The 25,408-nt window shown below is 44.1% G+C and overlaps 1 protein-coding gene and 1 long non-coding RNA gene across 2 annotated transcripts in view; one reads left to right on the top strand and one right to left on the bottom strand.

Annotated features, from left to right (window-relative positions):
* The window catches only part of ARHGAP35 (Rho GTPase activating protein 35), a 125,435-nt gene that overhangs the window by 33,047 nt on the left and 66,980 nt on the right, over nucleotides 1-25,408 (top strand). The window contains exon 2 of the mRNA XM_082710557.1: nucleotides 13,664-17,540. Coding sequence (XP_082566683.1) covers nucleotides 13,857-17,540 — 3,684 coding nt within the window. The 5' untranslated portion in view covers nucleotides 13,664-13,856. The remainder of the gene's footprint in view (nucleotides 1-13,663; nucleotides 17,541-25,408) is intronic.
* The window catches only part of LOC309853009, an 83,703-nt gene that overhangs the window by 41,577 nt on the left and 16,718 nt on the right, over nucleotides 1-25,408 (bottom strand). The gene's annotated exons all lie outside the window — the stretch shown is intronic.

Raw genomic sequence — 25,408 nt, 5'->3', positions numbered from 1 at the left:
CATTTTACAGAAAATGCCACTTATTAAATTCCTTAGGTGATCACGAGTGTTTTCTCAGTTATTTTTGGGCTCCCCGACAGAACATGTTACTTTTATAGTTTGAAATTTATCTTGAAGTAATGAGTGGTAGATAGGTACTATACAGAACATGTAGCAGAAGCTCGTGAGAATATGCTTATGGGGAGGGCGGAGATCGTAGCTGGAGTGCATACTGGCATCATGTTATTCCTCATTGTCCCCTTCCCATTTTGATTTTTTTTTTTAAGATTTTATTTATTTATTTATTTATTTATTTGACAGATCACAGGTAGGCAGAGAGGCAGGCAGAGAGAGAGAGGAGGAGGAAGCAGGCTCCCTGCAGAGCAGAGAGCCTGATGCGGGGCTCTATCCCAGGACCCTGGGATCATGACCTGAGCAGAGGCTTTAACCCACTGAGCCACCCAGGCGCCCCCCCCCCCATTTTGATTTTAGGATCTTGATTAATCTGATGACTGAGAGTGGTTTGTAGAAACGGTGGTGAGAGCCGGGTGGGAGGGAGGCCCTGCTTTAGCACACCGGTCTGACCGGAGCTTCTGTGACTGACTTCCTTCCCTCAGCATCTGGCACCTGAACCGGCTGGCTGCCAGCTTTCCCCAGCTCTGCCTTCAAGGGGCTTTCATTTGGAGAAACAGATCAGTTCATTTAGAAATCCTTTTGTTGTTACTCCCCAAGAAGAATCTTAGGAATTTTTTTCAAATGGGCCAGTTTTCTTCAGATTTTGCTGCTTATTTATCTGCCTTTCCCTTTGGCAGACTCCCTTGACAGTGAGACACAGGGTCATTGGTTTAAGTATGGGAAGGAAATTATGGCCTTGAGCACAGTCAGAAAGAATCTGGCTCTCAGGCGCTTCCTGTGAGCCACCACTAAATTACAAAGACTGGGCCCTGACAAGGCTTTTCAAAGGGGCATCTTACACCACCACTGTGTCAGCGTTTCCATTCGTGAGCAATTGTTTTTCACAGTGCTTATTATGACCAGGCTTGAAGTGGCCTTTACACGGGAAGCATTTACCCACTAGGGTGGGGGTCAGACAGCAGACATAGTATGGAGGAAGGGTGAGGAGGTGTGGATTGCTGTCAGAGTTCCCTCCTCTCAACCCAGACCTGACCGTGCCATTCTTGCCCAGAATCCTGGGGCTTCCTCAGGATGAAGTCCAGACCCTCCTTAGTGTGACAGTGTCCTCAACAGATTGGCCCCCAGCCTCTCCCGCCATACATGCCTTGTGTCCTCTGGCCGGGGCAGCACAATACAGTGGGAAGACAGGGCCTGGGGGACAAAGGTGTGGGACACCTGCGGGCTCCCTCTCTCACTAAGTTGTTTCTTTTTTCTTTATCTCTGTAGTCAACTAATCTAGATGAGTTTCCTAAATGTGAGGAAGAGAAGAAAGGGCTTGAGGGACAGAGAAGGAGGCTCCTTTTGACTCTCTTGTCTCTTGGCAAAATCTGGGGAATCAGTCCACCAAATCCCTGATCATTAAATGGCTTTAAGAATAATGAAGTTTTGGGCGCCTGGGTGGCTCAGTGGGTTAAACCGCTGCCTTCGGCTCAGGTCATGATCTCAGGGTCCTGGGATCGAGTCCCACATCGGGCTCTCTGCTCAGCAGGGAGCCTGCTTCCCTCTCTCTCTCTCTCTGCCTGCCTCTCGGACTACTTGTGATTTCTCTCTGTCAAATAAATAAATAAAATCTTTAAAAAAAAAAAAAAAAAAAAAAAAAAGAATAATGAAGTTTTCTGAGCTTTTGTAAAAGCCCATAGAACTTAAAAAGAAAAAAAAATTTTTTAATGTGGGATCCCAGTATATAAAACAGATCAAATTGAGTTGCTCTGATTAAGGCTGGAAGGTCTGATGTGTCACCTGTTCAGCCTTCTCCATGGCCCTGAAGAACTGCCAGTTCTATCTGGGGCCCCCCAGGGCATTGCTTCTCAGCATTTCCTCTGGCTTGCTACAGTGAGGATTAGAGTCACCTGTTTGACGTGAAGGCAGGCGGAGGCCTAGTGTAGAAGCGGGGGAGTGTATTGTACTGCCGTGGTGGCTCAGAGTCGTTGAGAGTGGGCCATGCTCACAGCCCGGCTTCTTCATTTCTCTGTTTTGTGTGCCTTGATGTATGTATGAATGTCTGTATGTATTTATGATTTGTGTGCTTTTAAAAAAACGTAGAGAAAAGTGTATAAAGCATGCACAGTATGAACAATTACGAAGTGACTACCCTAAGCCACCCAAGTCAAGAAATAGAAGCTCTGCTTGTATCCTTTTTCCACCATATCTCCTTAAGTAGTCTCAAAGTAGGGACCTGAAAGATGCTTTTCAAATATTGAGTTGATAAATATTTGAATAGGAAAAATAATATTATAGTAATATGTAATATTATTATTATATAATAATATTTTCCTTAATAACATTTTTATTATTAAGTGTCTACATGTAACATCTTTTCATTTAGAAAATCCGGTTTGTTTTATACATATTAATTCAAATATTCATCTCTTCTAGAAGACAGGCAAACCCCACAATTTAGCAGATTTTCAAATATCATTAATTGAGCTTAGGGCACAGTTTTGTGCTGATTCTGGACTCTTTTGCATGTTCTTTCTTGTGTTAATTTTTTCATCCTTGTCAGACTTTTTTTTTTAAACCTTCATTTGATAGGATTTTTTTTTTTAAGATGGATTTATTTATTTATATATTTATTTGACACAGAGAGAGAGATCACAAGTAGGCAGAGCACCAGGCAGAGACAGAGGAGAAGCAGGCTCCCTGCTGAGCAGAGAGCCCAACACGGGGTTCTATCCCAGGACCCTGAGATCATAACCTGAGCTGAAGGCAGAGGCTTTAACCCACTGAGCCACCCAGGTGCCCCTTAAACCTTCATTTGAAATAAGGCAAGTATGTAAGTAAATGTGGAGACCAGAAAGTGGAAAAGATGGATGGGTAGGAGAATTGATTTTGCTATTGTGAGTCCTAAGTTCTTTAATCTGTGGATCCAAATTATGCCTTATCAAAATTTGCTGGATTTAGAAGTTGGTTTTGTTTCTTCCCTTTCTTTGTGAACACTGTTCTTATCTTCAGTACAGGTTTATTAGGTAAAATAAAACTTTTTTTTTTTTAAGATTTTATTTATTTATTTGACAGAGAGAAATCACAAGTAGATGGAGAGGCAGGCAGAGAGAGGGGGGGGGGAAGCAGGCTCCCTGCTGAGCAGAGAGCCCGATGCAGGACTCGATCCCAGGACCCTGAGATCATGACCCGAGCCGAAGGCAGCAGCTTAACCCACTGAGCCACCCAGGCGCCCAACTTTTTTTTTTTTTTTTTTTAATGTTTATGCCTGTGGTAGGACTTTTATTACTTACAGTAGCCTGTTTCAGGACTGGAGGTTTATAGAGTAGTGCAAATGAGTAGTGAGGAATAATTAGAAATAGTGGCCTGAAATCCTCATGTCATCTTAAGAGTGCCATCAGGGGAATAGAATAGTAAGGCTTACTGTGAACTTGAAAATGAGCTGACCTGTTTTCCCCAGTTGACAGAAAAATGCTGTTTCTTCAGCACTGTCCTCTGTTTGCAAGGCACGTTTGGCTGGACAGTGCCTCCACTCCTGCGTATTCAGAGAAATGTTTATGTAAAACATTGTTTTAAAAAAATTTTCTGTTGAGAAGTTTAAAAAAAATACAAAAAAAAAAACCCTGAATAGATCATAAGTGCTCAGAAGCAACTGCTGAATTAATTTTACAGGTTTTCTTTACCATTTCAAAAATAGTATAAGATTGATTTGAATACCAGGAAATTCAAAGGTAAGACTTGGCTTTGTTTTTGTCTCTTGGTTTGGTAAGAATCTGCGCTGACTGTATTAATGGTAAATAGGCTGTGATCCGGGAGGCTTATTGGAGTGCATCGGCCTTGGTTTTGCATTTCCTTTGGCTTGGATTATTTTTACAGTGTATCAGAAATCCTGTTTCGTTGTTGTTGTTTTTCTTAGTATAGGTAACCCGGAGAAATGCTGCATCAGTGAGAAAGATTTCTCAGCATTCGGTTTTGTCTTTGTTTATAGTTGCTTTGATCAGATAGCTTGATTAGAACTCCAGAGGTACCTGGTAGAAACCTGCTGAGGAGGATAAAGTTTAAGGAAGTGCTTTTGCTGAAAGCAGCCCCCTTCATTCACCAGGGGAATCTGATTTCATGATGTGAATAACTCGGCTTAGAAGTTTTATTTCTTTGGGACCTGCTTGTAGAGTTCTGCACACCTCAAAGCATGAGAACTGTGTCAGGATGAAAAATGGGCTGCTTGCTTTATTCAGTGTGGGCCAGCTAGGATGGTAAGGTAGCAGCAGAGTTCTGTTTTGTTTTGTTTTGTTTTTTTACCCAGGAATTCAGAGGTGCCTTTACCAGGGCTAGGGAAGAAAAAGTTGAGAGGAACAGGAAGAGACATTTACAAAAATTACAAATGGAATGGTGGAGAATCTTTCACAGCTGCTCTTCTAAAAGTTAACTTTAGGCCAGATTATTTTAAAAACAGACATCTACAACATCAGTCCTTTAAGTTGGCTTTTGATTTTTCTCATTGGGACTCTCTGGAGAGTGCTTTCCATTGGGTTTGCACAGGGTATGGTGAGAGCTTAATGCCTATACATACCCAGTGTCCAAGAATAGCCTGTCCAGTGCACGAGATTATATGTTTCAAGACCAGATGGTTAAACACTTAAATCAGTCTTTCCAAAGATCCAGATGACCCATTTCAGAGATTTCCTGTACCCAGAGCCCTGGGGATGTAGCAAGATTCATTCTGCCATGATGAGGAAATCCTCCCTCCTGCCGTAAACAGAAATAGGTGTGAGTAGCCTGTACTAGTGGGAGCAACCTCCAGGGCTATTTTAAATATTTGCCCAAAATTGCTTCCTTTATAAATCTATGTTTTTCTGCCCCCTTCCTCATTTTACTATTTGAATTTGCATTGGACTGAGTAGAAATAAAATTTGCCATATTCAGGTGGAGTTTTCTTTTAATGTTAGATGATCAGCTCCTTAGCCGGTGTTAGTTTGCTGGATGAGGAGTTAAAGTAATGGCATGATGGATGGTAAATAACACTGGTGGGCCCAAAGATAGCTGTCATACCAGGCTCTCAAAAATGAGAGTATGGTCTGCTCATCGTCCGAGCCCTGGCTGCTCCTCTTTGTTTTCTGCCTCCTGTGCATGAAAGTCATTCCAGTCAGTCTGTCCTCACTGTTTCCAGTGCTTTTCCATTTTGGTCACCATTATTCTTGCCCATTCTGGTCTTTACAGTGCCTGGGTCATCTCCAAGCCCTGCCAGTCTTCTGTGTACCGATTCACTTCTGCTTTGATACCTTCCCTTAACCACCTTAGATCTGAATGATCTTCTTTTCCTTTCTCTGGAAACCAGGGAATGGTCTATGCCCTTGATTGTCTTGTGGCTTAGTATTTCTTTTTTCTAAGTAAAAATACTGCATCTGTGGGAAATGGTAAGATCCTCATCAGCAAGGACAGTGCTCGGTTTCTTCTTTGTTTCTTTGCATTGTCTTAGTTCCAAAAATGATATGATTGATGGGTAGTTCAGTTCTCAGGTCTAGAGATTAGAGACTCAAGTAATAAAAAATGGTTAACCCCTCTGAAATATTATAAAAGAAGGAGAGAATTTAGCTGCTGTGTCACTCGGGCCATGAATTGGCTATCTTTCTTTTGTATTCAGTATTGGAGGCTGTGTTGTTCTTGTTGAGTTTGAGGTAGTCATTTCATAAGACACTCCTCGTGTGGTAAAGAGATGAGCAGAATTAAGGGCACTGTTTCACATTCCAAAAGAAATCACAGAGGAAACAAAGACTTCCTCCTCTATGTCAGATTCATGAAGGTTATATTTTCTTTGTGTAGCTAAATACCACAACACAACATTTGTATACATCACTAACTTTAAGGGTCTGTAAGTTTATGTGAATTGCACAGATAAATGAATTGGTTGAATAAAGACCTTGGACTTGACTTCAGACTTTTCTTCTCTGATTTATCTAAAGCTTTTCTTTATTTTCTTTCTTTATTTTTGTGGGGGCTTGAACTCGTGACATTGAGATCAAGGTTCATATGTTTAACCAACTGAGCCACCCAGGCACTCTTGTCTAAAGCTTTTAAAGGAAAAAACCCTGAGAATTCACTCTAACATTTATTATTATAAAAATGGAAACATTTGAGTTTGTTTTTTTATTATTATTTTTTTAACATTTGAGTTTTTAAAGACTGCCTTAGGTTTTTAAAATCATTTTATTTCATCATGATAAGTGATACTTTTTTTTTAAAGATTTTATTTATTTGGAAAAAAAGTATTTTATTTATTTGTTTGGCAAAGAGAGAGAGATGGGGAGAGAGCAAGCACAAGCAGGGGGAGCAGCAGGCAGAGGGAGAAGCAGGCTCCCCGCTGAGCAGGGAGCCTGACGTGGGGCTCGGTCTCAGGGTGCTGGGATCATGACCCAAGCTGAAGGCAGCCACTCAACCAGCTGAGCCTCCCAGGTGCCCCCCCCCTTTTAAGATTGATTTATTTATTTGAGAGGGAGAAAGCAAGCACAAGTGGGAGGGGCAGAGGGAGAGGGAGGAAGAATCTCCAGCAGACTCCATGCTGAATGTGGAGCTCAACGTGGGGCTCCATTTCATGACCTTGAGATCATGACCTGAGCCAAAACCAAGAGTTGGATGCCCAGAGCACCTGGGTGGCTCAGTTGGTTAAGCATCTGCCTTGGGCTCAGATCACGTTCCCCAACGTCCTGGAATCGAGCCCCATGTGAGGCTCCCTGCTCAGTAAAGGATGCTGCTTTTCCTTCTCCCTCTGCCCCTTCCCCTACTAGTGCTCTCTCTCTGTCCCTCAATTGCGAATAAATAAAAATCTTAAAAAAAAAAGAGTTGGATGCTCAACTGACTGAGCCACTCACATGCCCCTATGAGTGTGTTCTCTTTAATCCTCATCCCCTATTTCCCATATCCCCCACTCACTTCCTCTCTGGTAACCATCAGTTCGATCTCTGGTTAAGAGTCTGTTTCTTGATTTTTCCTTTGCTCTTTTGTTTCTTAAATTGCACATATGAATGAGATCATATGGTATTTGCCTTTCTCTGGCTGACTTATTTTGCTTAGCATTACACTCTCTAGCTCTATCCATGTTGTTGCAACGTGTGTGTGTGTGTGTGTGTGTGTGTGTATGTGCGCGCGCGTGCGCGCACACACGCACGCTTGCATGTGTATACACCATATTTTTATCCATTCATCTATTGATGGACACTTAGACTGTTTCCGTAATTTTGCTGTTTAAATAATATTATACATGGAGATGGATGTATCTCTTGAATTAGTGTTTTTTTTTATTTGGGGGGTAAACAGCCAGTAGTGTGAGTCCTAGATCATAAGAAAGGTTTCTGTGTTTAATTTTTTGAGAAACCTCAGTACCATTTTTCCACAATGGCCACACCATATTGCATTCCCACCAACAGTGCAAGAGGGTTCCTTTTTCTCCATATCCTCAACAACACTTGTTGTTTCTTACATTTTTTATTTCAGTCATTCTGACAGGTATGATGTGATATCTCATTGTAGTTTTGAAAAACTATCTTGTTCAAGTTCAGGGGTTCAGTAGACCATAGATTTGTGTTTTCTTCTTACTTTTTATATTCCATCCTTCTGGTTCATTTGGAAAAATCTATTCCACTAGAAAATTCTCCTTTTGGAGTCTTTCTTATAGGGAAGATGTTTCCCAGTTAAACCCCCACCTTTTGCTCTTCCTCTCTCCTGTGGGTAGGAGTCTTATCATGTATTTGCTTAATGCAAACATTTTAACCAGCTGCTGATGGTAACTCATAGCTTTGAAAACTCATTCAGAAATTTAAGGTGTTGAGAAGTAATGAGGTATTAAGGAGGTTTAGAAAATGCTCTTTGCTTTGTTAGTTAGAATGCATATTTCCATTCTCTTCCTCTTTTGGGATTAAGAAAAATTATGGTAACAAGTATTTTATTTCCTTTTTGCTAGCAGCTCCCTATGAAATTATTTCCTTTATTATTATATAATATAGTATTGCTTGTTTGGTGATATTCTGTACATGGTTGTTTGAAACTAAATGCGTTTTCAGAATTTGTCGACTATTCTCAGAGGTAGAGACGGTAGTTTTGGTTATGGGTAATAGTAGGGGATCTGTGTCTTACGGGACATTCCAGATCACAGAGCTGAGAAACATTTCCTCTTGGGAGTATGGGGATGGGGTGGGAGGGTGAGACCCCCTGATGGGGCTGTTGGCAGTCATAGTAATGTTGGGTCACAGTGGCATGTCTGTGTCCTGTGAAATGTGTACTATCTTGGGAATGTTGCCCTAAAGAAAACACCCTCGTACCTTCCAGTTGAGCCACTCTTTGGGGAGCTGGTATGGTGGTTAAGCAAGTCAAATAAACAGCTCCGGAAGCCTAGTGACAGGTTCTGAAAAAGCTCTCAGCTGTTGGCATTGTTTTGTAGTAAGTGCAGCATATATTTGTAACAAGTGAAGGTACTCCTGAAGTGTTTTCTGAGGGAGTTCACTTGTGGTGTAAAACTACTAAATGTTGGGGCTTAGTTTTTCTAATAAAACTAGCTCTGAAGAGCTCAAAGATAAAAGTAGTGACTGTTTACAGAGTCCTTTCCCCCGTCCACTGTAACTCTTCAGTTTTAAAAGGACTAATATTGGCAAATTATCAGAATGAACATTCAGATTTTGCTGTTTAAATAGCTTTGTTGCCCACTAAGAACATCAGTTCCTGTCAGATTGAAACTAAAGATTTTATGAAGTCTTGGACATGCCTTGTCTTCTATTTTCTCTTTCTTTGTGGCCTTAAGATCATTAAATTTAGTGACTCAGCTATTTTTTTTTTTTAATCTGCCTCTTAGAAGAGTTGAACGTGTTTGTGACCAAGCACTTAGGGTTATTTCCTTTAAACCAAGTGTTTGCAGTGTTTTCAGATTTATAACAGTCTTTGTTTACCGTGTAATTCAGTCCAATTGAGGAACTAGTAAAACTGCATTATCCAGACATCAAAGACAGGCATGTAAGAAGAGTGTATTTGTACCAGGGAACCGATTAGGTTTCTAACAAGTGGAAAGTTACCAGGTGTCCCCAAATTAACCATTCCCATGCCGGCTAATTCTCATTTTTTGGTAGCTTTTTTAGTTTATTAGTTTATCTCATTCTTGAGCGTTAAGAGTGTTGCTTCCTTCTCTTCAACGCCCTTCAGACTGCTGAGACTTTGACTTGAATAGGCTACCCAAAATTCCATGCATTTAGAAAACTGGAGGCTCGGGAGCTGGGGGGCTTAGTCAGTTGTCTGGCTCAGGTCATGATCCTGGGGTCCTGGGATCGAGGCCCCCGTAGGGCTTCCTGCTCAGCGGGAGCCTGCTTCTCCCTCTGCCCTCTGCAAAGCAAGCATATGCTTTCCTTCTCTCTCTCTCAAATAAATAAAATCTTGGAAAAAATAATTTTTTTTTCCAAGATTTTATTTGTTTACTTGACAGAGATTACAAGTAGGCAGAGAGTCAGGCAAAGAGAGAGAGGGAGAAGCAGGCTCCCCTTGGAGCAGAGCCTCACATAGGGCTTGATCCCAGGACCCTGAGACCACGACCTGAGCTGAAGGCAGAGGCTTAACCCACTGAGCCACCCAGGCACCCTTGAAAAAAAGTTTTCAACAAGGGGTTGAGTGGAGAATACATTTTAGCTAAGTTCATAGTTGAGCTGCTATCTTTATTTCTTGATTTTGAAGAGTGGGTTGTTGGTGTTTTATTTACCTGAGATTTCTGTGAAGAGATAATTCGACCCACTTTACAGAGAAGAGGTGGGACGATTTGGCAGTTGCGTGCAGCAGTCATTGGAAGTGGGACCCGTGTTACCAAGTTGCATTTTAAGATTGGTCAAGTAGGTGGCCTTGAGTCCTGCCAGACCCTGGGTTGGGGAATTAGTGGAGAAGGGCTCTGTTATGGGAGCACACTTGACTTAAACTTCCGTCAACATTCCTTTGGGGGGTGGGGGGCTTTGTTAAACCTGAGTCTCCTTGGGGGCTGAAACAAAACTGTGTATGCGTACTATAAGTAAAATGCAAAACATTTTGATTTTGTACAAATCTTTGCTATTTGGATATTTCAAAGGATGTGTGTAAGCATCTTATAATTTTACCTAAGTAAGTAATCACCTAGGGAAGTGGAGGTTGGGAAAGGTTTGTTTTTTTTCTCTTTTGCCCAGAGGCTTGCTTGTTCCCCAGCTTGAAGTCTGGAACTTTAGGAGCCTGCCATTAGGTTATCTGGAGGTGATTGCTTATAATCATTGAGATTTCTCTTTTGAAAATGATCAGACAATTTGTACTTACCACATCTAGCCACATTTTGTTTCTTCGGAGGTTTTGGCTTTCTGGATTATCAAAGGAAGATAGGGATGTTTGGGAAAGGTCTGCGACCTTTTGAGGCTGTCGTCATAGGGGACAACTTTCTTGTTCTATGCATCTCCCCGTCTTCTTAGAATAATGTATGGAGGTCTGACTTCCTGAGGCGTTTTTTAAGGAGACAGGCTCACAAAAACACTAAGGTTGTGGAAATGCTGGGCTCCTGTTGGGCATGACTGAGATTCAAAAGAAAATTGTTTTCCTTAATTTTGAATTCTGAGTTATCTCAGGAGACTTCATTTGGCTACAGGTTTGGCAGTTGCATGGTCATATTTGCATATGTGAGTAGACAGCAGTACAGTATAAACAGTAGTTTCTAGAAGACCACTGATGTAGAGACAGCCAAGGCCTATATGTTTTACTTGTGTCGACCAGGAAGTTGCTAAAGACATTGTAAGGCATTATTGTACTATTTTGTTACTTCAGCCCTTTACACTTTAGGTCCTTTATTTTTTATTTTATCTTATTTATTTATTTGAGATAGAGAGCAAGCAAGAGAGAGGGAACGAGTGGGAGAGGAAGAAAGGGAGAAGCAGACTCCCCACTGAGCTGGGAGCCCAGTGCAGGGCTCAGTCCCAGGACCCTGGGACTATGACCTGAGCCAGACACAGGCACTTAACCACCTGAGTCACCCAGGTGCCCCAAACTTTAGGTCTTTTAAGGTGCCACTTTTCAGCCATGTTCTGTTGTTCTCCTAGCCTTTGGGAAAGAATCCAAACTCTTTGAGAGTGGCTTAACCTGATCTCTGTGTACTTGCCAACATTCTTACCCACCTCTGCCCCCCACACACCTGAGGGACCATGCTTTCTTCTCCAGAGAGGCGTTTCCATGTTGCCTTCCCCTACTTGAGGTTTTTCCTGAGGTGGAACTTCCTCCAGAAAGGCTTTCCTCAGTCAAAGGCTGGATTTGGGAACTCTGTAATATGCTCTCATAGATGCTCACTTACTCATTCCTTCAGTTAATATTTGTGTCAAGCACTGTGTCATAAGATGAGGACAGAGCTTATGTCCTTGTCAGGGAAACTACTCCATACTCACACCTCTTTTTTTTTTTTAAGATTTTATTAATTTGACAGACAGAGATCACAAGTAGGCAGAGAGGCAGGCAGAGAGAGAGAGGAGGAAGCAGGCTCCCTGCGGAGCAGAGAGCCCGATGTGGGGCTCAATCCTAGGACCCTGGGATCATGACCTGAGCCAAAGGCACAGGCTTTAACCTACTGAGCCACCCAGGTGCCCCTATTCACACCTTTTTAAAAAAGCTTTTTATTTGGAAATAACCACAAATTTATAGGAAGTTGCAAAAATTAAAATAGCACAAAGTAGGATCTTGTCCAGATTTACCTGTTGTTAACTTTTTACCTCATTTGTGTTCTTTCTCTCAATATATACATGTTTTTTTCGGGACCAGTCATTATGGCCTCCCCCTGACCCCAAAGTACTTACTTCAATGTGTATTTCATAAGAGGAGGGCTATTTGCTCACATGGTAGTTATCAGCTTCCTAAATTTACATTAGTAATATACTCTCCGTTCATAGTCCAGTGTTGTTAATTGACTTAGTAATGTCCTGTATTTCCCATTCTGGTGCAGAATTCATTTTAGGGTCAGATAATTGCATTTACTTATGACGTCTCTTTAGTTTCTCTTTTTTTTTTTTTTTTTAAGATTTTATTTATTTATTTGACAGAAATCACAAGTAGATGGAGAGGCAGGCCGAGAGAGAGAGAGGGAAGCAGGCTCTCCGCCCGGCAGAGAGCCCGACGCGGGACTCGATTCCAGGACTCTGAGATCATGACCTGAGCGGAAGGCAGCGCTTAACCCACTGAGCCACCCAGGCGCCCTCTTTAGTTTCTCTTGATCTGGAGTGTTTACCTAGCCATTCTTTGTCTATTATGACCATGATATTTTTTGAAAAGTACAGAGTATGCTCTACTCTCCCCCCCGCCATAGAAACTTGTTCATTTTTTATCTGATTTTTCCCTGTGATCAGGTTGAGGTAATGCATTTTAGGCCATCACACTGCATAGTAATGTAGCCTCTTGGGGGGGACCATATCTGGAGGACCACAGGATACTTCTTCTTCTTCTTTTTTTTTTAAAAGAAAGATTTTATTTATTTATTTGACAGACAGAGATCACAAGTAGGCAGAGAGGCAGGTGGAGAGAGGGAGGAAGGGAAGCAGGCTCCTCGCTGAGCAGAGTGCCTCCATCCCAGGACCCTGAGACCATGACCTGAGCGGAAGGCAGAGGCTTAACCCACTGAGCCACCCCTGCGCCCCCCACAGGATACGTCTGTCCGTCTTTGGTGGTGATATTTTTCATAACCCACAGTGTTAATCTGGTATCTCTATTGTATAATTGTGGGTTTTTTTTTTCTTTTGTTCCTCTTCCCTTTGCAACTGTTTTTTGTTCGTTTTTTTAAAGATTTTATTTATTTATTTGACAGAGAGAGACACAGTGAGAGAGGGAGCACAAGCAGGGGGAGTGGGAGAGAGAGAAGCCCAACGTGGGGGCTCGATCCCAGGACTGTGATATCATGACCTGAGGCAGATGTGATATCATGACCCGCAGGCAGATGCTTAATGAGCCACCCAGGTGCCCCCACCCTTTGCAACTGTTAAGTAGCATATCAGGAGACACCTCAATTCTGTGCAAATACCCTTAGTATTGAGTGATGATTTTTTTCTGTTCTAGTAGTATGAACTCCAGTTCCTGTTTTGTGCTGAGTTATAATTCATTACTGTATTTAATGATTTTTGTGCTCAAATTGTGCCAGATTTTTCCAGTGGGAGACCTTCTAGCTGGCTCCTGTGTCTTTGTGAGGGGCCCTGTCATTTTTTCTAGGACTTCTTTCCTTTCTTGCATAATAGGATGTTCCAGGCTCATCTTGTACCAACTCTGCTCTAGCCCTTGAATCAGCCACTTATTGGAGGAGCCCTCAGACCCTTGTTTGAGCACTCAGCACCCTGCTTGCCTGTATGTCTTCCTCTGTTAGATGTATTGTACCTCCTGAGGGCACAGAGATGTCACTTGTACTCTTACATCTTCTCTCAGCATAAGGCCTGGCAGATTTACTGGCAGGTTTACTCTACATATCTGTTCAACAAGAAAACTGGCTTTTGCTGTAGGTCGGTGATTAAAATTGGGTTCTATAATTATGGTGCTGATGGGTTTTCTTTTTGTCTCCCCCATCTAGGAAGAAATGTTTACTATTTGGCGATGAGAAGTGGTGAAAACTGACCTCGCACTGGTATACAAACACTATGGGACCTGACAGTCTTGCTGCATGGGCAGCCGGCCCCCACTGATAATGTGGGGCAGCCATCAGGTCCATTGGAAAACACTAATCTGATCTTGGAAGTGGCTGATTGTGGCAGGATGTGTCGACGATGATGATGGCAAGAAAGCAAGATGTCCGCATTCCCACCTACAACATCAGTGTGGTGGGATTGTCTGGGACTGAGAAGGAGAAGGGCCAGTGTGGCATTGGGAAGTCTTGTCTGTGCAACCGCTTTGTGCGCCCAAGTGCTGATGAGTTTCACTTGGACCATACCTCCGTCCTCAGCACCAGTGACTTTGGTGGGCGAGTGGTCAATAATGACCACTTTCTCTACTGGGGAGAAGTTAGCCGTTCCTTGGAGGATTGTGTGGAATGTAAGATGCACATTGTGGAGCAGACTGAGTTCATCGATGATCAGACTTTTCAACCTCATCGAAGCACGGCCCTGCAGCCCTATATCAAGAGAGCGGCAGCAACCAAGCTCGCATCAGCTGAAAAACTCATGTACTTTTGCACTGACCAGCTGGGGCTGGAGCAGGACTTTGAGCAGAAACAGATGCCAGATGGAAAGCTGCTGATTGATGGTTTTCTTCTTGGTATTGACGTTAGCAGGGGCATGAATAGGAACTTTGATGACCAGCTCAAGTTTGTATCCAATCTCTACAATCAGCTTGCAAAAACAAAAAAGCCCATAGTGGTGGTCCTGACAAAGTGTGATGAGGGTGTTGAGCGGTACATTAGAGATGCACATACTTTTGCCTTAAGCAAAAAGAACCTCCAGGTCGTGGAGACCTCTGCAAGATCCAATGTAAATGTGGACTTGGCTTTTAGCACCTTAGTGCAACTCATTGACAAAAGTCGGGGAAAGACGAAAATCATTCCTTATTTTGAGGCTCTCAAGCAGCAGAGTCAGCAGATAGCTACAGCAAAAGACAAGTATGAGTGGTTGGTGAGTCGTATTGTGAAGAACCATAATGAGAACTGGCTGAGCGTCAGCCGAAAGATGCAGGCCTCTCCCGAGTACCAGGACTATGTCTACCTGGAAGGGACTCAGAAAGCCAAGAAGCTGTTTCTCCAGCACATCCACCGCCTCAAGCATGAGCACATTGAGCGCAGGAGAAAGCTATATCTGGCAGCCCTGCCGTTAGCTTTTGAAGCTCTTATACCCAATCTAGATGAAATCGACCACCTAAGCTGCATAAAAACCAAAAAGCTATTGGAGACCAAGCCAGAATTCCTCAAGTGGTTTGTTGTGCTTGAAGAGACACCGTGGGATGCCACCAGTCACATTGACAACATGGAGAATGAACGGATTCCCTTTGACTTGATGGATACTGTCCCTGCCGAGCAGCTGTACGAGGCCCACTTAGAGAAGCTGCGGAACGAGAGGAAAAGAGCTGAGATGAGAAGGGCATTTAAAGAAAACCTGGAGACCTCTCCCTTCATAACTCCTGGAAAGCCTTGGGAAGAGGCCCGTAGTTTTATTATGAATGAAGATTTCTACCAGTGGCTGGAAGAATCTGTATACATGGATATTTATGGCAAACACCAAAAGCAAATTATAGACAAAGCAAAGGAAGAGTTTCAGGAGCTGCTTTTGGAATATTCAGAATTGTTTTATGAGCTGGAGCTGGATGCTAAGCCCAGCAAGGAGAAGATGGGTGTCATTCAGGATGTTCTGGGGGAGGAACAGCGATTTAAAGCATTACAGAAGCTCCAAGCAGAGCGCGATGCCCTTATCCTGAAGCATATTCATTTTGTGTATCACCCAACCAAGGAAACGTGCCCTAGCTGCCCAGCCTGTGTCGATGCGAAGATCGAGCATTTGATTTGTTCTCGGTTTATCCGGCCATCTGACCGGAATCAGAAAAATTCCCTCTCTGACCCCAACATTGATAGGATCAACTTGGTTATCTTGGGCAAAGATGGCCTGGCACGTGAGTTGGCCAATGAGATTCGAGCTCTCTGTACAAATGATGACAAGTATGTGATAGATGGTAAAATGTATGAGCTTTCCCTGAGGCCGATAGAAGGGAATGTCAGACTTCCTGTGAACTCTTTCCAGACACCAACATTTCAGCCCCATGGCTGTCTCTGCCTTTACAATTCAAAGGAATCGCTGTCCTATGTGGTGGAGAGTATAGAGAAGAGTAGAGAGTCCACGCTCGGCAGGCGAGATAATCATTTGGTCCATCTCCCCCTGACGCTAATCTTGGTTAATAAGAGAGGAGATACCAGTGGAGAGACCCTGCATAGCTTAATACAACAAGGTCAGCAGATTGCCAGCAAACTGCAGTGTGTCTTTCTTGACCCTGCTTCTGCTGGCATTGGTTATGGACGCAACATTAACGAAAAGCAAATCAGTCAAGTTTTGAAAGGACTCCTGGACTCCAAGCGTAACTTAAACCTGGTCAGTTCTACTGCGAGCATCAAAGATCTGGCTGACGTCGATCTGCGAATTGTCATGTGTCTGATGTGTGGAGACCCTTTCAGTGCAGATGACATACTCTTTCCTGTCCTTCAGTCCCAAACTTGTAAGTCTTCCCATTGTGGAAGCAACAACTCTGTTTTACTTGAACTACCAATCGGACTCCACAAGAAGCGCATCGAACTGTCTGTTCTTTCGTACCATTCCTCATTTAGCATCAGAAAAAGCCGGTTGGTCCATGGGTACATTGTTTTTTATTCAGCCAAACGTAAGGCCTCCTTGGCTATGTTACGTGCCTTTCTTTGTGAAGTGCAGGATATTATCCCCGTTCAGCTGGTCGCACTCGCTGATGGCACTGGAGATGTCCTGGACAATGACTTAAGTCGGGAACAGCTGAGTGAGGGAGAGGAGATTGCTCAAGAAATTGACGGAAGGTTCACAAGCATCCCCTGTAGCCAACCCCAGCATAAACTTGATCTCTTCCACCCATTTTTTAAAGATGTGGTGGATAAAAAGAACATAATCGAGGCTACTCACATGTACGATAATGCTGCCGAGGCCTGTAGCACCACGGAAGAGGTGTTTAACTCCCCCCGAGCGGGCTCTCCACTCTGCAACTCAAACCTGCAGGATTCGGAAGAGGATATCGAGCCCTCTTCTTATAGCATGTTTCGAGAAGACACATCACTGCCCTCTCTGTCCAAAGACCATTCTAAGCTCTCTATGGAATTGGAGGGAAATGATGGGCTGTCTTTCATCATGAGTAATTTTGAGAGTAAACTGAACAACAAAGTACCTCCACCCGTCAAGCCAAAGCCTCCCGTGCATTTTGATATCACAAAGGGGGATCTGTCTTATTTAGACCAAGGCCATAGAGATGGACAGAGGAAGTCTGTGTCCTCTAGCACCTGGCTACCTCCAGATGGGTTTGATCCTTCTGATTACGCTGAACCCATGGATGCTGTGGTCAAGCCAAGGAATGAAGAAGAAAACATATACTCAGTGCCCCATGACAGCACCCAAGGCAAAATCATCACCATTCGGAATATCAACAAAGCCCAGTCCAACGGCAGTGGCAATGGCTCCGACAGTGAAATGGACACCAGCTCTCTGGAGCGTGGCCGTAAGGTCTCCGTTGTGAGCAAGCCTGTGCTGTATAGGGCGAGATGCAGCCGGCTGGGGAGGTTTGCCCATTACCGGACGAGCTTCAGTGTGGGGAGCGACGACGAGCTGGGGCCCATCCGGAAGAAAGAGGAGGATCAGGCATCTCAAGGTTATAAAGGGGACAATGCCGTCATTCCCTATGAGACAGACGAAGATCCAAGGCGGAGGAATATTCTTCGCAGTCTGAGGAGGAACACTAAGGTAAGACACCAGTTGAAGCATGAGTCACGGCAGTGGTTCACACAGTGTCTCAGTGAATGCTGACGGATGATGGTGATGATTTTTCAAGGACGGCTTATTCCAGTAAAAAAGAAATTGGTCTGTGTGTATATTTACTCCCTGACTTAGCATGAAATAAGCAGTGTCTCAGATTGCTACTCCTAGCAGCTCGCAAGTAGTGAGGACCTTAGACACACAGCTTGAGTTTGAGTTGTCTTTGTCCAAAACAGTAGTTAGGAAATTACCAAAGTGAGCAGGTCGTGTAGAGCTTGCTGGTATCCTGACAAGTAGCCAGGCTGGTGACGACATGCTTGTTCTTTCTTTATGCAAACACCAGAATCTAAAATTGCAGCTTCAGTCTCCAACTGCTAAGTAAACATTCACCCATGCGACTCATAAAAGCTCCTTCTTCCTCTCACTGACCTGTAAAGGTTGCTGCATTTTCTTTTCTTTTTCTTTCTTTCTTTTTTTTTTTTTTTAAGATTTTATTTATTTATTTGACAGAGATCACAAGTAGGCAGAGAGGCAGGCAGAGAGAGGGTGGGGGAAGCAGGCACACCGCTGAGCAGAGAGCCTGAGGCCCTGAGACCCATGACCCAAGCCGAAAGCAGACGCTTAACTGACTTGAGCCCCCTAGGCGGCCCAGGTTGCTGCCATTTTATATTAGGAAAAATTGGATGATGATTTTATTTGCACACAAATCAATGAAGGGTCTTAGGTAAGTAAATGAAAAGTAAGAATCTTGCCAGTGTGAGTTATCAACCTGTCCACCCTCCCCACCCACAAAATAATAAACGTGTCCCCTATTTGTAAAATTGGAGTGCCCTCCAGCTGTGTTACTTTGAGTGAGATGCTGCTGCTGTCAGTGATGGCTTCAGATTATATTAAAGGACCAACCAAAGCAGGACGGGCAGAAAGTTAACCGCACATATGAGTGTCAGACCTGCTGTCAGATGTAGGGAGAACAGTCCCAAATGCAGCAGCAGAGAAAACCTCTTTATCTTGTGTAGAATCACAGCGTACAGAGTACAGTGCCCTGTTGCCTTGGGCTTAGGCTTTGAGACAGAACAGGTATTTCCTAACTGTTTCTTTTTTCCCCCCTTTTTATTTTATTTTTTTAAAGATTTTGTTTGTTTATTTTGACAGAGACAGCAAGAGAGGGAACACAAGCAGGGGAGGTAGGAGAGGGAGAAGCAGGCTTCTGGCTTAGCAGGGAGCCCAATGTGGGACTCGATCCTAGGACCCTAGGATCATGACCTGAGCTGAAGGCAGATGCTTAACGACTGAGCCACCCAGGTGTCCCTTCCGCCTTTTTAAGATTTTATTTATTTGACAGAGAGAGATCACAAGTGGGCAGAGAGGCAATCATAGAGAGAGAGAGAGGAGGAAGCAGACTCCCTGCGGAGCAGAGAGCCTGATGTGGGACTCAATCCCAGGACCCTGAGATCATGACCTGAGCTGAAGGCAGAGCTTAACCCACCGAGCCACCCAGGTGCCCCCACCTCCCGCCTTTTTAGAATAGGGGGAAATAGGGCGCCTAGGTGGCTCAGTGGGTTAAGCCGCTGCCTTCGGCTCAGGTCATGATCTCAGGGTCCTGGGATCGAGTCCAGCATCGGGATCCCTGCTCAGCGGGGAGCCTGCTTCCTCCTCTCTCTCTCTCTGCCTGCCTGTCTGCCTACATGTGATCTCTCTCTGTCAAATAAATAAATAAAATCTTAAAAAAAAAAAAAAAAGAATAGGGGGAAATACTTTGTTTGTTCAGAGAAAGATATCTTGGTGAGACCCGACAACAGGACTACGTGTTATGTGCTAGCCCACAACCAGCGTTGGGTTACACAGAATGATTTCTCTGCATTGAAAACTTTTCATCCTCTCCTGACCAGGAAACAGCAGAGGACTTGTCTGTGACTTGTCTGAAAACATGTCAGTGATCTTTGGAAGAAAGCTTGCCAAAAGCTTGCGTTATTACAAGACACACCAAATCAGAAGGATCTGGAGTCCAGGCTGTTTTAAGAATTTGACAGTTCTGTTGTAAAAGATCACCTGAAGGCTAGTTCTCCAACTTTTACTGGTTAAGAGGGCCCTCTTAACCAGTAAGGAGGAAGGAGGAGTAAGTTACTCCTTAACCAGTAAGGAGATGGAGGAACATGGTGCCATGGCCCCCCAAGAAGAATGTATTCACTCTGTGTTCCCTGAGAGCATCCGTGGTGCTCCCCAATCACTGTTGGCTGGAGCTTCCAGAATTTTCTTACCAGTGTAGTTTCAGAGAGGGCAGGGCGGTATCATTCTGTGTTCTGTTCCTCTACCCCTCTGAATTGAACATTAGTAAATATTATAGGCATTTGATTTCCCATTGTTTTTTTTTTCTTTTTTTTTTTTTTAAAGATTTTATTTATTAATTTGACGGAGAGAAATCACAAGTAGACAGGCAGCCAGAGAGAGAGAGAGAGGGAAGCAGGCTCCCTGCTGAGCAGAGAGCCCCGTGCGGGACTCGATCCCAGGACCCTGAGATCATGACCTGAACCGAAGGCAGCAGCTTAACCCACTGAGCCACTCAGGCGCCCCATCCCATTGTTTTGTTTTTCCACTTGGATTCCTTCACCTGCCTTCAGTATTTTGTTCTGCGAGGGTTAGTAGTGGGTAGACCCATGGAAAACAGTTCTTACTTAAGAAGGCAGAAAGTAGCCTCACCTCCCCCCTGTATTTCCTCAGAGCTCCCCTGTTTAATGATACCAGAATCCAAACATTTTGAACGTTTTGACTTTCTTCTCTTCCTCCACTCCTGATGAAGACTGTTACCAGAATAGCTTATCTAAATGCTGATAGTCTTAATTTGTGGGGGTGTTTGCGCACCTGGGAATTAGGAGGGCGGCATAATAGCACACTGAATTATAACTGATTTTCTGGCTTCTAGCTACATTTTTTTTTTTTTTTTAAGATTTTATTTATTTGTCAGAGAGAGGGAGAGTAGCACAGGCAGACAGAATGGCAGGCAGAGGCAGAGGGAGAAGCAGGCTTCCCACCGAGCAAGGAGCCCGACGCAGGACTCGATTCCAGGATGCTGGGATCATGACCTGAGCCGAAGGCAGCTGCTCAACCAACTGAGCCACCCAGGCGTCCCTCTAGCTACATTTTTAATACTTGTTGAAGATGATGCTTTTAAGACACATTCCCAGACAAGCCATGCTTTAAAGAGCACACACGGTGGGCTCAGCAGAAAGCAGCTGGTGTCTATGTTTTTAAAGAGCCATTTCCTAACCTAGAACTTCCTTACCCCGGGTTGCTGGGTCAGCACGCAAGAAATGATCCACTTCCCTTCTGTTAGTTATGTGGGCCACACCTCTTCAAGTCAAATAAAAATGCTACCTCTGGCCCAAGAGCAATAGCGTGCCAGAAGTCGGTTCAGGAGTATCCTTTGGAAAGTGTGAGTAAAAGGTGAAATTGTCTTTTCCTGCCTTGGAAAATAGTGCTTTGAAGAGAGTGTTGCTGCTTTGTCATCCTAATGCACAGATAAGCAGAGCCTTTATTCTCTTTCCCACTGGGGCGAACCTCCTATTAAAATTGCTGCCTTAAGAAAGCAGACTGACACTTGTTTTACTGGAAAAGCAAGATACCACGGGGCAGAGAATGCCAAGCCAACCTTTACGTGGGGGATTTGGCCTTTGATTTTTATTGGCATGACAAAGCAATACAGTATTTATTTGAAGTGAGCGGGGAGCCAGTTGGTAATGGAAGGTAATGGAAAGCACACTTAGTGCCTCCTGCATGCCAGACACCACTGGGGAAATGGCACAGATCCTTCTTGCCCAGACCGGAGCTCCCAGTTGAGGCAGCAAAATCTGCCCAGGGGGCACTGTGTTGGGCAGAGCAGAAATCCCAGGCCCAGGCCAGGGCGGTTAAGGAGCGAGTGCAGTGTGTGGAGTGATTAGGGACTCGGGTTCTGGGGCAGGGGCTAAAGTCCAATTCCAACTTTTCTGCTCCCTCACTGGGACTGGGGGTACAGGATTCCCTTCTCCATATCCCTTGGGCAGAAAGGGAGAACACTGTGGCGCCTTCCTCAGACAGCTGTGAGAAGCGGAGTGAGGTCATGCACATGCGACACTGAGCGGCCTGCAGCCTGGGCAGGGGGTAGGCATGGCGGTGTTGGTGTTTAAGGAGAGCTCCAGGGGTGAGTAGTGAGTAGGATTGAAGCAAAGGCCTGAAGGTAAAAACGGTCCTGTTGTCTTCAAGAAGAGAGTGCAGGTCTGGCCTAGCCGAGGGCCTGGGGGTCCAGCATTGTCCCTCCCTTTTGTGTAAGTTTTAACCCTGTGTGTTACTGAGCTTTCTCGGCACTTACCTAGCAACAGCCCTAACAACAACAACAACAAAAAGCTATGCTCTGGGTACCAGTATGATGTGGAGAAAGAGAAATTGCCCGGCTCCCTTGGCTGACTGCTAGATTAGCTCTTTACTGTAAAACTGGAGTCAGAGTGTAAGGGAATCGCTTTCATTTCTGTTAATGAAAGTGCAGACTGTAAAGCTGACTGTCATTCTGGGTCCTTTTCCCAGCTGAACCATTTAGCAACCCACCCTCATAGTGGGAGCCTTCCGCACTCAGCTGAATGAAATTGAAAATCTACGATTGCACTTCAGTGGGGCCCATGAATAGCTGCTTTGTCTGGAAAGAGTTGGTGTTGCACATGGTCTCTGTCTCTCAGTACCATGCGTTTACAGAGATGAGATCAGGACCGGCAGGGTCTCATTTTAAAACCAAAAAAACAGCCTGGGGAATCTTGCTCCACAAAATGTGCCTTTTGGGTAGCTCGAGTTGCTGAATTTAGTGTGTTTGACCACGGATTTAAAGAGAGGACTTTATTGGCTATTCACCCTTCTATCTGATGTGCTCTTATCTTTGTGTTTAAAAAAAAAAAAAAGACAAAACAGAATGATAAAGAAAATCTTTCACTCACTGTAGCTACCACATGACAAGACAACCTATTGAAAAGCAAACCAATTCAATCACGCATTGTTTGGTCTATAAGGCACCAAGTAACCAGTTTGACAGTTTGTGTCTCCCCCCTACCCCCCCCAGTGAATTGGCTTATTTCATTGGATTCAGTGAATCGTCTGGTTGTTGTAGCTTTGTGTGGACACAGCTCTCATTTTGTGAGGCCGAGAACGGAGTTAAAGTTTCTAGTGTGAATAAAAACCAGCTGGGGAATTGGACTGCTAGCTCCCCAGGGAGGGATGTTGCATTTTTGACAAACTGAATGGTATGAAATATGAGCTCTTTGTAACCTGCTCAGGAAAGACTCTCAGTGTGTGCTTCGGAAGGGGCTGGTCCTACTCAGTGAGCTGTAAGGCCAAATAAATGCCATGGTCTTACAAATGGGGTGGGGGTGCCTACTTGACCTTGGATTTTCTGATTCCTGAAAGAATTGTTATCTTTTAAAAGAAATACTTTTGCCCCCCAAACATATGCTCATCTATTCAGTTTTGGAAAGGAGCATTTAGTGCACATGGTTTCTTGAGCACCTGTGCACCTGGCTTTGTGCTGAGCACTGTGTGTGTGGTGGTTGTGTCCATCCGGTGTACCGTCAAAGGAATGATGGGTTTTAAACATGTGTTGACATGCATTTTGGATATTGCTAGATCGGAGGTGCAGGGTACTAAGGCCTTGTAGAGTGAGGGGTTTTTAACCTCACCAGGGTAGCTGGGAAAAGTCCTCACAGAACCAGTATCTGAACTGAGACATACGGGGTGAGGAGGACAAAGGCAGTGAAGATGGTGGTTTCGTAGGGAGAGCTGTTGAGAAAACAGTATGGAACTTGGAGCCCAGGTAGGGGGAACACTTGAAAGAAACCTAGAGAAGCTACTGTAGAGAGCGAGGGCTGCAAATACCATGGGGAGGGTCTTACACTTCCCTCAGTGTACTGCGTGCTTACTGTGAGCCGGGCCTGGTACCCAGCATTGTCCGTTGCCACCACCCACATTAGTGTAGTTACTAGATGGAGGAGTGGAGATTTTTGAAGCCGCTCTTCTGACTTCCACTTTCAGAGGGCTCTGAGAGTCTGGCCTGCAAGGAAGACGGTAGTATGTAATAGCCAGGCACACATTTGGACCAATCAGTCTAGTTAATTTTTCATTTCAGAGGACTGTGATTATTATCTGAAAAAAATCCATTTCCCCACACTACCCCCTAAGAAAGGCCTGGTGCTGTTTGTTTCTGGCTTCAGAGTCTAGTTGACTAGAGGACAAAAAAGGCTTGGAGACACTGAAATAGCCTCTGGAACTTTGAGAAATTGTTTTGAACTGGTGTCACGCATTTTCTTGGTTTATTTTAAGCCTGAAGAGCTGCTGTAGTGTGTTTTTGGTGACAAAAATAGACTGTATTTAACTATGGGCCTTAGTTTACAGCACACCTGTTCTTAAAAAAAAAACTACAATAGGCAACCCAAATCTATTTTTCAAAGAGCAGAGAATTGCTCTGATCATCACTGAACCAACTTGTTCTTGTCCACCACCTAGTGATACTGAAATATCTTGGTAGGAACGCAGAGTATTTCAGCTGCAGTGAAGAATCACTTCTGCTTCCATTGAAAAAGGTCTTCTGAATGCATTTGATTCAGTATTTGAGAGGAGGCAAGCAGGTAAAAACTGACATGGAACTCTGAGAAGTCCAAATCCAGTACGTGTTGGATCAGGCAGGATGTGTGTAAAAAACTTTCCTAGAACTGGTGGGCCCTCCTTTCTAGTTAGCCCCTGTCGCACTGGCTATTCAGTCTGAGACAGCGGCAGGGAGTGACCCAGATTTGCCAGGCTTCACACCTTTCTAGAGCAAAAAAGCTGTGGTCTCACTTTATTTGGGGCCTGTGAGGGGATGACATGTCTTTCTTCTTCCATCATGGCAGAGGATTAAGGATGCTAGGAAGGCTGAGACTTTGTGCTACTTCCTCTTCTATCCCTAAATAAAGATGCTCCAAGACAGTGCGTGACTGGGTCATAATACTGACTGCCAGCATGACGGAGCCCACGTCTAGTAAGCATCTGTGCTTTCGTAACGAGCTTTGCCAGTGAGAATAAGAACGCCATCAGGTTTTCTCTTAAACTTGGGCTTAGATTTTTTTTTTTTTTTTTTTTTTTTTTTTTTTTTTGCAGAGCCAGAAGGGGGAGCACCAGTTAACCAAGCATACATTTAGGGCACGAGTGAGAAACTTGATTTGAAAAGGTTCTTTTGAAGATCTATTGGAAATTATGAGAGAATTGTTGCTAATCAGAAAGCTGGAATGTTGAATATAGAATGCAAGAAGGTGCTTTGTGGGGAACCTGTAGTAATGTAGTGTATGGAATCTTTTGGTTTTTCTGACTCCTACCACTTAGGTTTAGTCCAGGGTCTCCCACTACACAACTTGGCAAACTGCGGGCGTGCCTGTATGTGTGTGTGTGTGTTTGTGTCTCTCTCGGGCTTTGCTAAAAATCACTCTAGAGAGGGAAAATTGTCCTCATTTAGAGGACACCGTCCCTGTTCCAGACTACATTCAGCATATGGCATTCGTCCTTTATTAAAGATTTTATTGGGGTGCTTGGGTGGCTCAGTTGTTAAGCATCTGCCTTCCGCTCAGGTTGTGATCCCGGGATCCTGGGATTGACCCCGGGCATTGGGCTCCCTGCTCAGCAGGGAGCCTGCTTCTCTCTCTCCAGCTTCCTCATGCTTGTGTTTCCTCTCTTGCTATCTCTGTCATAAAAAAATAAAATCTTAAAAAAAAAAAAAAAGATTTTATTTATTTATTTGAGAGAGAACACGAGCAGGGGTAAAGGGTAAAGGGAGAAGCAGACTCCCTACTGAGCAGGGAGCCTGATGCGGGACTCAG

Source organism: Mustela nivalis (genome assembly GCF_964662115.1).
Source record: "Mustela nivalis genome assembly, chromosome: 18".
Lineage (NCBI taxonomy): Eukaryota > Metazoa > Chordata > Mammalia > Carnivora > Mustelidae > Mustela > Mustela nivalis.
Note: the sequence above shows the minus strand (reverse complement) of the source record. Positions and strands in the feature narration are given on the sequence as shown.